This window comes from Microcaecilia unicolor, unplaced genomic scaffold (genome assembly GCF_901765095.1).
Source record: "Microcaecilia unicolor unplaced genomic scaffold, aMicUni1.1, whole genome shotgun sequence".
NCBI lineage: Eukaryota > Metazoa > Chordata > Amphibia > Gymnophiona > Siphonopidae > Microcaecilia > Microcaecilia unicolor.
In genome coordinates, this window is record NW_021963020.1 from 32,651 (window position 1) to 45,358 (window position 12,708).

A 12,708-nucleotide genomic window follows, 5' to 3' on the forward strand; every position below is an offset into this window, starting at 1 on the left:
GCCCCTGTCTGCTAACATTCAGGATCTTTGTTTTTACTTGTATTTTGGTACAGAAAGTGGGAGTCGGGGCTGCCATCTCTCGCTGGTTCACTGCCAGTGGCGTACCAAGGGGGGGGGGCAGTGGGGGCGGTCCGCCCCGTGTGTACACCGCTGGGGGGGGGTGCCGCGTGCCTGTCTGCTCCGCTTGTTCCGTGCTCCTTCTGCCCCGGAACAGGGAGCATGGAACGAGCAAAGCAGACAGGTGCGTGGCACCCCCCCCCCCCAGCAGGTAAAAATGCACCCGGGGGGGGGGGAAGGGGGTTGTCCTTTCACCAGGGGGGGAGGTGGCTTTTCACCGGGGGTGGGGGGTCACGCTGCACCTGGGGGGGGGTGCATTGGCGATCCGCCCCGGGTGTCAGCCACCCTAGGAACGCCACTGTTCACTGCACTGCCTTCTGGATTCTAACCTTGCTCATTCGTTCTCCCTCAATAGCCAGAGGATCTAAGGCCTGCACATTGACAGGGTGTACCAGAGAGTGAGGCTGCACCACTACTGTACTTACATCATCCTGAACGTCAAGGTCGCATCCTGCCTTCAGCAGAATCTGGACGACACTGAGATGACCCTTGTTAGCAGCCAGGTGCAGAGGGGTTCGGCCATTCTGTGAATATGAAGGAAATAGACTGCTTGGTAAAGCATTTCAAACGATTGTGCTTGAGATGAGGCTCATAAAATACAGACATAGTACATTTGACCTTTCCCTTATCAGTGAACACAAGCATATTATTGGAGTGGAGGAGTAGCTTAGTGGTTAGCGCAGTGGACTTTGATCCTGGGGAACTGGGTTCAATCCCCACTGCAGCTCCTTGTAATTCTGGGCAAGTCACTTAACCCTCCATTGCCCCAGGTACAAATAAGTACCTTGTATATACTATGTAAACCGCTTTGAATGTAGTTTGTAATTTTCATGTTCAGAATCCTCCTATTATAAGGGATGACTCGCCTTCCAGGCATAAAATCTCGCCCCCCCTCACCCCCACCACAGCTGTTTCCTTCCTCAGGTTCCACCGTCAACAAGTCTCTCTTAGTTTGTATCCCTTCCTCGTCCCTGGTAAGTCCAGTCTCCAGTTTTCTCTGCTACTTCTCCCAGGTGAATGATTCTCTTATTTTCTCTTCCTGCTCAAATTCCCAATCCACCTGTTTTCTATCTTCTGCCAGCTCTCTGTCTTCTACAATTCTCTCTCCCCATCCCTCAGCATTCACTGCTTCTCCCATTCTCTCATCCTAACTTCCAGCAAGACCCCCACTTCTGTCTGTCTCTTGCCCCCAGGCACAAACCCCCACTTCACTTTTCTCTCCCTCAACCCCTACACACTCATCTCCTGCAGCTTTCTCCAGGCTCTCCCTCCAAATGGCACAAACACACCACATCCACCTTTCTGCAACCTCCCCCTCCCATGCACATTTCTCCTGTCACCCCCTTCCCCAACTGCATATATCCTATCCACCTGTCTCTGGCTGCCTCCTCCACTGATGGCACATACAACATCCACCTCAGGGGTGCACTAGCAACGTGGTAAAGGTCGTTAGCTTAGCGGGGTTTAAAAAAAGGTTTGGACGGCTTCCTAAAGGAAAAGTCCATAGAGCATTATTAAAATGACTTGGGGAGAATCTTTCATGCATATTCATTGTGGATATCCTGAAAACCTGACTGGCAAGGGGTACTCCAGGACCTGAGCTGCGAAACACTGTGTTAGATTGGCTACAACCAGTCTAACTCAAACGTTGCAAGCATGGTAAGCTTCAAGCATCATGGCTTGAGAGTCTATTCTTGTGATGTTATATACTTATTTGGGTTTAACTACATGTCAAGTTGCCACATGAAGAGGGCAGAACAAGAGGACTCTACCCTACTGCAAATATTGGTATCATCTGAAAAGAGGCAAACCTTACCAGACAGCCTTTCAGCAATATCACTTACAAAAATGTTAAAAAGAACGGCCCAAAAACCAAACTTTGCGACACATCACTGGTAATATCCTATTCCTCAGTGCGAGTTCCATTTATCACTACCCTCTGCACTTTCCATTCAACCAGTTCATAACCCAGTCAGTCACTTTCCTCCAGATTCTATATAGTGCGACTTGAGTTGCACGTGTAAATCCAGTTGCATTCTGATTAGCACGCGCAACTTACCGTATTTTTCGGACTATAAGACGCACCGGACCATAAGACGCACCTAGGTTTTAGAGGAGGGAAATAGGAAAAAAAAAATTTTCCTCTTTCCCTCCTCTAAAACCTAGGTGCTCTGCTCCGGTGCGTCTTGTCCGGGTTTCGGACCTCCGTTCCAGTACTTACATGATTCCATGTGCCCTGGTGGTCTAGTGATGTCGGGGCAGGAAAGAGCCCCCTCTTTCCTGCCCATCGCGCTGCTCTCCGTGCTCCTCAATGCTTTCTGACGGTCTCGGCGAGATTCAAAATGGCCGCCGAGAATCTCGGCGGCCATTTTGAATATCGCCGAGACCATCAGAAAGCATTGAGAAGCACGGAGAGCAGCGCGATGGGCAGGAAAGAGGGGGCTCTTTCCTGCCCCGACGTCACTAGACCACCAGGGCACATGGAATCATGTAAGTACTGGAACGGAGGTCCGAAAACGCTACCTTCGGACTATAAGACGCACCCCCCATTTTCCTCCCAAATTTTGGGGGAAAAAAGTGCGTCTTATAGTCCGAAAAATACGGTAATTAACTTAACAAGCCAATCAGCGCCAATAATTGCCACTTAACAAGCAATTATTGACACTAATTGGCTTTAATTAGAATTTACACAACTTGCTAAGTGAATTCTGTAAAGTGAAGCACGTAAGTTCTAATGTGTACAGCTGAAAAGGGGGTGTGGCCATGGGTGTGGAATGGCCAGGGTCAGGCAAAGGTCTAAAAGTTATGTATGCTGTTATAGAATACACCTGTTCCGCGCCTAACTTAGTTGCCGACATTTGCACCAAGTTTTACGTGTCGTAAATTCCTGCAACTAGATTTAGTTGTGCGGACAGGCCTATGCATATTCTATAAACTGCACCTAGGTGTATTTTTTTCCAGCACTATATATAAAATCTAGTCCTTTACGGCCCAAACCAAGGGCACTCAGTTTATTTGTTACTTGTCTGTGTGGAACCGTGTCGAAGGCTTTGCTAAAATCTAAGTTCACCACATCTAGGGCTCTCCTTTCATCCAACTCTCTGGACACCCAGCCAAAAAAATTACTCAGATTTGTCTTACAAGACCTGCTTCTAGTGAAACCACGCTGCCTCGGCTCCTGCAATCCACTGGGTTCCAGAAACCTCGCTATTCTTTGTTTTAAAATCATTTCCATCAATTTACTGTGGTAAATAAATTCTTGGACATCCTTTTACAACAGAATAATCAGAAGCTACAATCAGTAATTTAACTGTACATTTGTACTCCGCTTAACCAATATCAATGGCTCAAAGTGAATTACAACCAAGAGTATAGGCAGCATTACAGATTTTAAAAATTCATAAAAACATCAAGAGAGATTAAACATTTCCCCCTCTCCCCCCCCCCCCCCCCCCCCCCCGATATTCAGTGCTATTTAACTGGTCAGAACAGCTGCTGACTGATTAAATAGCGCTTAACCAGCTATTCGCCGATATTCAGGAGAGGAGAATCGGTTATCCCTACTGGATATCCCCAGTAAGCGGCTAGTGGATACCCAGTTATATCGGCCGATATAAACTATCTGCCAATTTTTAAACAGGGTTTCGCGGCCATATTTGGCCACCTGAAAACCTGGTTACCTTTGGCCAGTTTAAAGATAACCGGCTAAGTCTGAATATTGACTTAGCCAGTTATCTTTAAAACAGCCCAAACTAAACCAGATATTCAGTGCCGGTCATTGGACGTGGCCCAGTATTGAATATCCAAGCTTAGCACCAACCGCGGGAGTTAGCCAGTTTAACTCTCGCCGTCTGAATATCAGCCCCTTCCTGAATAACCAAGGGCTCCGTTTACTAAGCCATTCTAGAGGCGCACTAGTGTTTTTAGCGTGCACCCAGTGTTAGCTTGCGCTAACCATGTAGATTCCCATAATATTCCTATGGGCATCTATACAGTTAGAGCACTCTAAAAACATTAGTGCACCTTAGTAAACAGGGCCCCAAGTTTTTAGCATCTGATGGTATGCTACATATGCAGACCGCCCAAAACACAGCGGCCAGATTAATTTATGGAAAATCCAAATTTGAAAGGGCCAAACCCCTCCGAGAGAAATTGCACTGGCTTCCTGTCAAGGATCGAATCACCTTCAAAATCTGCTCCCTAGTTCACAAAATTCTTTATGGTGAAGTCCCGGACTACATGACTAAACTTCCGCATATGGTTCAAACTTCTCCTTTTGACCTACAAGGGCATCCACTCCGCAGCTCCTCAGTACCTTTCCGCTCTCATCTCTCCCTACACTCCTCCCCGTGAACTCCGTTCGCTGGGTAAATGTCTCCTGTCGTCCCCCTTCTCCCCCACTGCTAACTCCCGGCTCCGTTCCTTCTATCTCGCTGCTCCCTATGCCTGGAATAGACTCCCTGAGCCGGTCCGTCAGGCTCAGTCTCTGGCTGTCGTCAAGTCTACGCTTAAAGCCCACCTCTTTGCTACTGCTTTCGACTCCTAACCATGACTCTCTTACTCAACACCCTCACTTATCACCCCTACCACTGCAATTTCCCCACCCCTAGCTGTCTGTTCGTCTGTCCAATTTAGATTGTAAGCTCTGTTGAGCAGGGACTGTCTTTTCATGTTCATTTGTACAGCGCTGCGTAAGTCTAGTAGCGCTATAGAAATGTTTAATAGTAGTAGTAGTAGTAAACTAATCATCCTACCACCCAGGACTGCATTAAGACTATCCCATTCATACCTAAACTTTCATTACTCACATATGCTTCATCCTTCTCCTTCATCAGCTCACAACTATGGAATGCTTTGCCAAAAACCATCCAAAACCATCTAAATTTCAGGAAATCTCTTAAGACCATCTTATTTGGAAAAGCATGCCCCAAGGACTCAGCCTGTCTCTCCACGGCTTGATACACACTAATTCTATGACAATTTGTGGCAAATCCACCCTTCCCCCCTCTCTCCTGGTTTCCCTGTTCCTTTCGTTCCTTCCCCATCCTTTCCAATATTTCTTATGTAGGTTTTATTTTGTATTAGTTTAATTTACTGGATTGGTGTTTGCCTTTGCGGTGTGATGTAAGCCACATTGAGCCTGACGCAGTTGGGAAAATGTGGGGTATAAACGTGATAATAAATAAAAGAAATAAAATAAATTGAGAACATAATTTTGATTATGGGGAGTTCAATAATTCTGGTCCAGTTCCATATAGATGTTGCTTCCTCAATGACTGTAAGCTGAAAGAATTACAGGAAATGACATTCTGTATTGATGTATGGAGTGTAACTATTGATGTGAGTCATACCATGCAAGCCATGTACTCATGTATACAGGAGCCTGATCATGTAATATCTCAGTGGCGTACCAAGGGGGGGGGGGCAGTGGGGGCGGTCCGCCCCGGGTGCACGCCGCTGGGGGGGTGCCGCGCGCCTGTCGGCTCTTCGTTTTCATGCTCCCTTTGCCCCAGAACAGGTTACTTCCTGTTCCGGGGCAGAGGGAGTATGAAAACGAAGAGCCGGCAGGCGCGCGGCACCCCCCCCCCCCCCAGCGGCGTGCACCCGGGGGGGTTCTTTCGCCGGAAGATTGGGGGTTCTTTCGCTGGGGGGGGGGCGTCGCACCCGGGGGGCGGGGCGCATCAGCGATCCACCCCGGGTGTCAGTCCCCCTAGGAACACCACTGTAGTATCTTTAAAAAAAAAAAAAGAGTTGATAATTTGAAATTATTCTTACTTTAATAAAGAAAGGAGACACAGAAGGAAAGTTACAATAAATAATCACAAGCTACAGTCTATAAAATTATACATATCCAAGTACCCAAACAAAAAATAAAACACAAAACCTAAATTACTAATATCATAGATAAAGGTAGGAATAGGATAAAAGGAAACAGCCAACCTGCCCAAAGGAAATGCTGGCGCACATGCAGTATTACGCCATAAAATCACAAAACCAGTAGGGTGTGGAAATATGAAAAACACAAAAGATTTCCACCAATGAAACAATAACGTAGTTGTGCATAAATTGTAGAACATCAGTTCTTAAACTCCCAAATCTACCTGGAAGGAAAAAGGCCTCAGAGAGCTCCTAGATACTAAAAATCTACCAGAGCGAACCAGACCACAATGATCTTCTGTTCATCATTGGCCAGAAAAAAACCTTCCAATAGCTAAATCTTTCACGCAGTTTTTTTACATGCTCTTTCACTGCTGTCAACTCTTTTTTTTTTAATGCTTTATTTACAAGTTTCAAATATACATTTACAATTAGCAAATGCAGGAAAACCAAGAAATACAAAAAAATAAAAGAAACATTCCTTCATCCTTACACATCAGGATCTTAAGAAATATACTTTGTTACTTAGTCCACATTGTAATTGATCACAACACAAAGTAAATGAAACCAGGAAATAAAGAGTGATACTCAATATCTAGCTTTGAGAGGGTAGATCCCAATACTCTACCAGCAGTTTTAGCTATCTACGGGAGTTCCCACAGGCTCTTCACTGCCCCTTTCTTTAGCAAAGATAAACTGTTTCAATTTTTCTGGTTCAAAAAACACATAGAGGGGCATAATCGAATGAAAACGTCTATCTCCATGGGCGTTTATCTCCGAGAACGGGTCCGTGAAGGGGCGGACTGAACCGTATTTTCAAAAAACATGGACGTTTATCTTTTTTTGAGCTGGGCGTTTTTGTTTTTCGGCGATAATGGAAACCGAAAGCGCCCAGCTCAAAAACGAATAACTCCAAGACATTTATTCGTGGGAGGGGCCAGGATTCGTACTGCACTGGTCCCCCTCACATGCCAGGACACCAACCGGGCACCCTAGGGAGCACTTTTACAAAAAAAAAAAAAGGTAAAACAGCTCCCAGGTGCATAGCACCCTTCCCTTGGGTGTTGAGCCCCCCAAATCCCCCTCAAAACCCACTGCCCACAAGTCTACACTACTATAGCCCTAAGGGGTGAAAGGGGGCACCTACATGTGGGTACAGTGGGTTTGGGGGGCGGTTTGGAGGGCTCCCATTTACCAGCACAAGTGTAACAGGTGGGGGGGGATGGGCCTGGGTCCACCTGCCTGAAGTCCACTGCACCCCCTAATAACTGCTCCAGTGACCTGCATACTGCTGCCAGGGAGGTGGGTATGACATTTGAGGGTGAAAATAAAAAGTTGTGAAATGGCATATTTTGTGGTGGGAGGGGGTTTGTGACCACTGAGGGAGTCAGGGGAGGTCATCCCCGATTCCCTCCAGTGGTCATCTGGTCATTTAGGGCACTTTTTGGGGCCTTATTCATGGAAAAACAGGGTCCAGGAAAAGAGCCCTAAATTCTCGCTAAAAACGCATATTTTTTTTTCCATTATCGGCGAAAGGCGCCCATCTCTGATCGGCCGATAACCACACCCCAGTTCGGCCTTCGCCACGCCTTCGACACGCCCCCATCAACTTTGTCCGCATCCGCAACAGAGTGCAGTTGAAAACGTCCAAATTCAGCTTTTGATTATACCGCTTTATTCGTTTTTGTGAGATAAACGTCTATCTCCCGATTTGGGTCACAATATAGGCGTTTTTCTCTTTCGATTATAAGCAGGATAGTAAACCATATTTAAAGAAATGATACATCTATATGCAAATTTTAATTTAAAAGTGCCTCCTAGGGGTAGAATCCGGGGCCTCAGCCCCAGAAACTCCTCCTTCTCTGAGTAGATTTACTAATGTCCGGGAACACTTGTATTTTCGATCCAAAAAATTGAGATGAAATAAATCTAAAGTAAAGTCTAAATACATGATTCCTATCGGATTCAAATGCAAATGTCGCAAGAAGAGTCGTGCGTTCCGTTATTGATTCTAAGGATGTATCTAAGAATTGAGTTAGATTCATATCTGGAGCTTCCACAGAAACTGTTTTGGCTCTGGTAATATAGTATGCCTTTACTATTGGTGGTAAAGCTTCCTTTGGTATCCCCAAAATTTCAATAAAGTAGTTTTTCAACATGTCCGAGGGAGGTATCAAAGGAGTCACTGCTGTCAACTCTAACGTACGTGCGGTATAATGCTTGTGGGTCCGCTTCATCGACGATGTGTTTTTGCTATGGGATGGAGATGAATCAACATTGCAGCAGTTTGTATCTGATCTAAATAGATGTCATCCACACGTTCATTTTGTTCTGCATGTGGATTCTCTTGAAATATCTTTTCTTGACGTACTAGTTAAAAACACCGGGGATAGATTTATTGTTGAAGACATTTTCATTTGGTGGAAATCTTTTGTGTTTATAATCCACTCTCTTTCATATTTGGTGGTCTTGCCGCCGAATACAGGAGTATTGGGAAGGGTTAACCTGGCTGATGGCGTCCACTTTGGAGACTGAGTGCCCTTGTGATCCTAAATGGTGTCTCCTAGGTTGGGGGAACCGAAGAGGCCTGAGACGGCAAAAAAGACTTAGAGACTGTGTTTTGCTGCGGCAAAGACAGTGCTAGCTTCTCATTGGAAGCAATCCAACGGGCCATCCATTTCCATTTGGTTGTTGAAGGTTTGAGTGTTGGGGGAGCTGGAAACACTAACTGACCGCCAGTTGGGGAAATTTGATCCCAAAGCGGTTGAATGGGTTCACCTGGATCATATGTTGGGGAATGTTTAGAGGGAGGGAGAGAGGGGGTGGTGATAGGGGGAGGGGGATGGAAGGGTGAGGGGGGGAATAATGAAGGAAGAATTGAATCATGTATATTGCTATAGACTTACAGAGGAACCTGATGTGTTACAAATGGTTGAGAATAATTGCTTTCTTTATGTCTCTGTTCTGTTGTATCCTTGTTAAAATGTTAATAAACGTTTATTGTGGGGAAAAAAAAGGGATGTTGGAGCAGGGATGAGGGATTAGATTTGTTAGGAACTGGGCAACATTCTGGGAAAGGGGGAGGCTATTCTGAAATGATGGACTCCACCTTAACTGGGATGGAAGCACACATCACAAACATCTATGCATCTTACATTCACCTCAAACTCCCCCCCCCCCCACCAAAAAAAAAAAATGACCAAAACTGATCTACCACACATAAATGAAATGGAATCAGGCATAAATGCTGATGTAATTAAAAGTAAAGACAAAGAGATGGGTATTGTGAGCACTCCGGAGGGCTGGTGCGAGGGAAAGGGGATAGTGGTTCTTTCAGCCGGCATCATCCCCGGTCATTCAGCCCAGCTAGGAGAGCAGGGCGCCCTCTAGGGATCAAACTGCCAGGGAAAGCTGTAATGCAGGAGAAAAACTACACTCCCCAGAAGCCAGCGCAGGGTCAGCTGAACTCCCAGGAGGGGGAGGGTGGAATGACTGATTGGGAGATGAGGTCTGATCCTGGAGATGGGGAACAGCTGGTGGAGCTTGGGGAGGAAGAGGAGATGGAGTGGAATAAAGAAGAGGTAGAAGGAGAAGGTAAGGAGGAATGCATGGAGGTGGGTGGTTTGGCTCTAACCCGTGCAGACAGGGTGAGAGCTTTTGTGGCCTCAGCATGGCCCCGGTTGTGGACCCCGGCTCCAGGAAAAGGAGGACGGATTGAGCCAGCTGGGTTTTACTTCCATTGCTTTCCAAGCAATGGAAGTAAAACCCGGCTGGCTCAATCCGTCCTCCTTTTTCTGAAGCCATATGGTAACCCTAGTGGGGGAAGCGGGGAGCAAAGCAGTGGGGGAGCAACTGGAAAGCACAACTTGCTACCATATTGTCTGTTCCCAAGAGGTAGTGCTGTGGAAGGTGGGCAGGGATTTAAGACAGAAAGGCATGTGTATTTTGGAACTTAAACTGTAGGAGGTGAGAGAGGAGGTGGGTCCAGCTAAATCTCCAAAACTGTCTGCTGTGAAGATAGTGCGGCTGGAGGTTTGGAGAAGGATTTAAACAAAAGCCTGCAATTGAAAATGAATTGAAGTTTGCTGATGGTTGGAGGTGTTTAAATAAGGCTGACATCTGTACCAATAAAGAACTTGGATTGCTCTGACTGCTGGAGTGGGACTGAGTTTCTCAGCAGCTGGCAGAGTGGAGAGAGAGCGAGAGAGCGAAAGTGCGGTGGCTGGCTAGGAAAGCAGACGGAAGCTGGTGGAAGCTAAGCAGGGTCAACCCCGGCTCCCACCTGGAAGGGTGACCTGGTTACAGTATGCAGAACTACAGGACACTGAAAAACTTCAGTACCTACAGTACTTTTTCAGCAATATTTCTACCCTTTACGTTGCATGTACGTGGTGCATCCACATGATGTGAACCAACCACTGCACGTGAACGGGAGAACTGCGTTGTTGTGGACTGGCATTAGCATATGAAGGAAATGTGCAGGGGTTCCAGCTACTTTGCATTTGGTTACATTGTGCATATTGTTTGAATACCATTAGCTTTGAGCATTGGCGCACGGTATACAGCAGGCGCTGTTTGTTACAGCGCAGGAGTTTTGAACACTAGCCCACTGGAGACACTATCCCAAGACCAACATCCAAAGCTTTTTGTACTTTCAGCAGACTTGATAACATTTTCTCCCTCCTCTTTACAGGGACATTTTTTCCTCTCCCACCTAGCTGTATGACACCGATACTCTTGTTAACACCTCCCGCAGCCCTAGGACCACCTCCGCTGCTCTGCTCGTCCTGTTCACATGACTAGGCTATGGCAGTATATGTTAATTCCTCTTCTCTCTTCCTCTCCTTTCTCATCTTTTTAAAGAAAGTATGAATTGTTCTTAACATAACACTGAGCTCACTCCAAGACAACCCCCCCCAAAAAACTCAACTCTTCTGAAGTGCGAAAACAGCTCAGCTGTAAATTATTTTAAAGAGCTTGCATACCAGTAATCAACCAAATGAAAAAGCAAGTGCTTAGACGTTCTGCGTCTGACTGCTCCTGTTCCTGTGTGCCGGGGAGTCGGGATTTGGATGATTGCATTAACGAGATATCCCAGGTCACCCGGGTTATTGCGTTAATGCAATCATCCGGGTCCCGGCCGGCACACAGGAGCAGGAGAGAGACAGACCTGGAAGAAGCTTGCTGGTGCCAGGCCCTCCCTCCTGGAGGTCGTGCCCGGGGAATTTTGTCCCCCTGTTCCCCCACCTCGGCGGCCCTGTCTACAGCTGTTTCGAGCAGCTCAAAAAAGGTAAAAACCAAACCATCACACAAATGTACACGCATAGTGTACATGCAAATAGTCTATAGCAGCGCGCCCCACTTTGTGCGGGTCACAAAACCTGTGAGTGGGATCACAACCTGGGTGGGCGTTTTCTGTACTGCCTGAACTGGGGTCCTGTCAGCAGAAAGACTGGTGAATGATGAGTTAGAGTAAAGCCCGTAACATGAGGATATTACCTGTCAAACCCAGCACCACACAGTGGTTGACTTTTGACAGCTTAGATTTTCAGCCAAAATAACGTAGCTGTGGTTTAGCAAACATCCTTTGTTATTATTGGATAAACCCAAAGAGACATTGGAGAAATTCGTTTGTGTATTAACTTATACTGAATTGGCTCCTCGGATTGCTCATGCCATCAATCCACATTGTGAGGTACTTTCGTTTTTCACCCTATTTTTCAACAACGTCCTTGTATAGCCTATCAACACAGACATAATTTACGGGATGAACTTGTTCATTCTGTGTATAATAGAAAAGTTTCATCTCAGGAGGCCACACAACCTGGACATTCAGCGTGCGGACATTGTCAGTTTTGTTCTCAGACTATTGAATGTACTCAATGGCAACATCCTCTTAAGGCAGACAAGACATATCATTTGAAATTTAATAGCACATGTGAAACTACTCTTGTACTCCCTGCCGAAAGTGGTATGTGGGGTGAACTACTGGAAAGATGAAAGTTTGCTTAATGGAACATAAGAGCCGGTTAAACAAACAGGTTGGTACTCATGGCTCCACTGGTATCTCATTGTATTTTATTACATGGTGACATTGTGCTCAGAGATAGTGATTCCGTGGAGATCTGTAAAGCAGTAAAGTGGTCATCCTTGCATCAGCGCATATGAGTTTATCTTATTGGGAAGACTGGATGGACTGTACAGGTCTTTTTCTGCCGTCACCTACTATGTTACTATGTTACATCATCAATTTTCACAATTACAGTGGGTTTTTTTGATCATGTTTTGTGTCCTGGTCGAGGTGGAAATAAGGAACGTATCTTAACCAAGAAGGAGCAATTTCGGATCTTTGAACTTGACAATATAGCCCCCAATAGCCTGTTTTTTCATGAGGTTATCTGTATTTGTGACCATTTTCAATGTGTTGTATATTGCTTTATCTTTATTCAGCATATTATATTTAAGGATGAGCTGGTGGGATTCCTCGTTTTAGTTTTTACAATCTCTTGTACAAGTTTCCCATGCTATAAAAGTCTTTGTTTAGCGTTATCAACATTGAGGGGGTCTTTTACTAAAGCTTAACTCGAACTATCTGCGGCAGGGCCCATCTTATTCCTAGGGGTCCTGCTGCAGATAACTCGAGCTACGTTTTAGTAAAAGACTCCCTGAGAGTGTTCTGGGGTTTCGTGTTTTGGATTTCCCCTATGATGTTTG

At 45.9% G+C, this 12,708-nt stretch overlaps 1 protein-coding gene across 1 annotated transcript in view; it reads right to left on the minus strand.

Annotated features, from left to right (window-relative positions):
* The window catches only part of LOC115458762 (ankyrin repeat domain-containing protein 6-like), a gene marked incomplete at its 3' end in the record, with an annotated part of 210,259 nt that overhangs the window by 32,491 nt on the left and 165,060 nt on the right, over nt 1–12,708 (minus strand). The window contains exon 3 of the mRNA XM_030188573.1: nt 543–641. Coding sequence (XP_030044433.1) covers nt 543–641 — 99 coding nt within the window. The remainder of the gene's footprint in view (nt 1–542; nt 642–12,708) is intronic.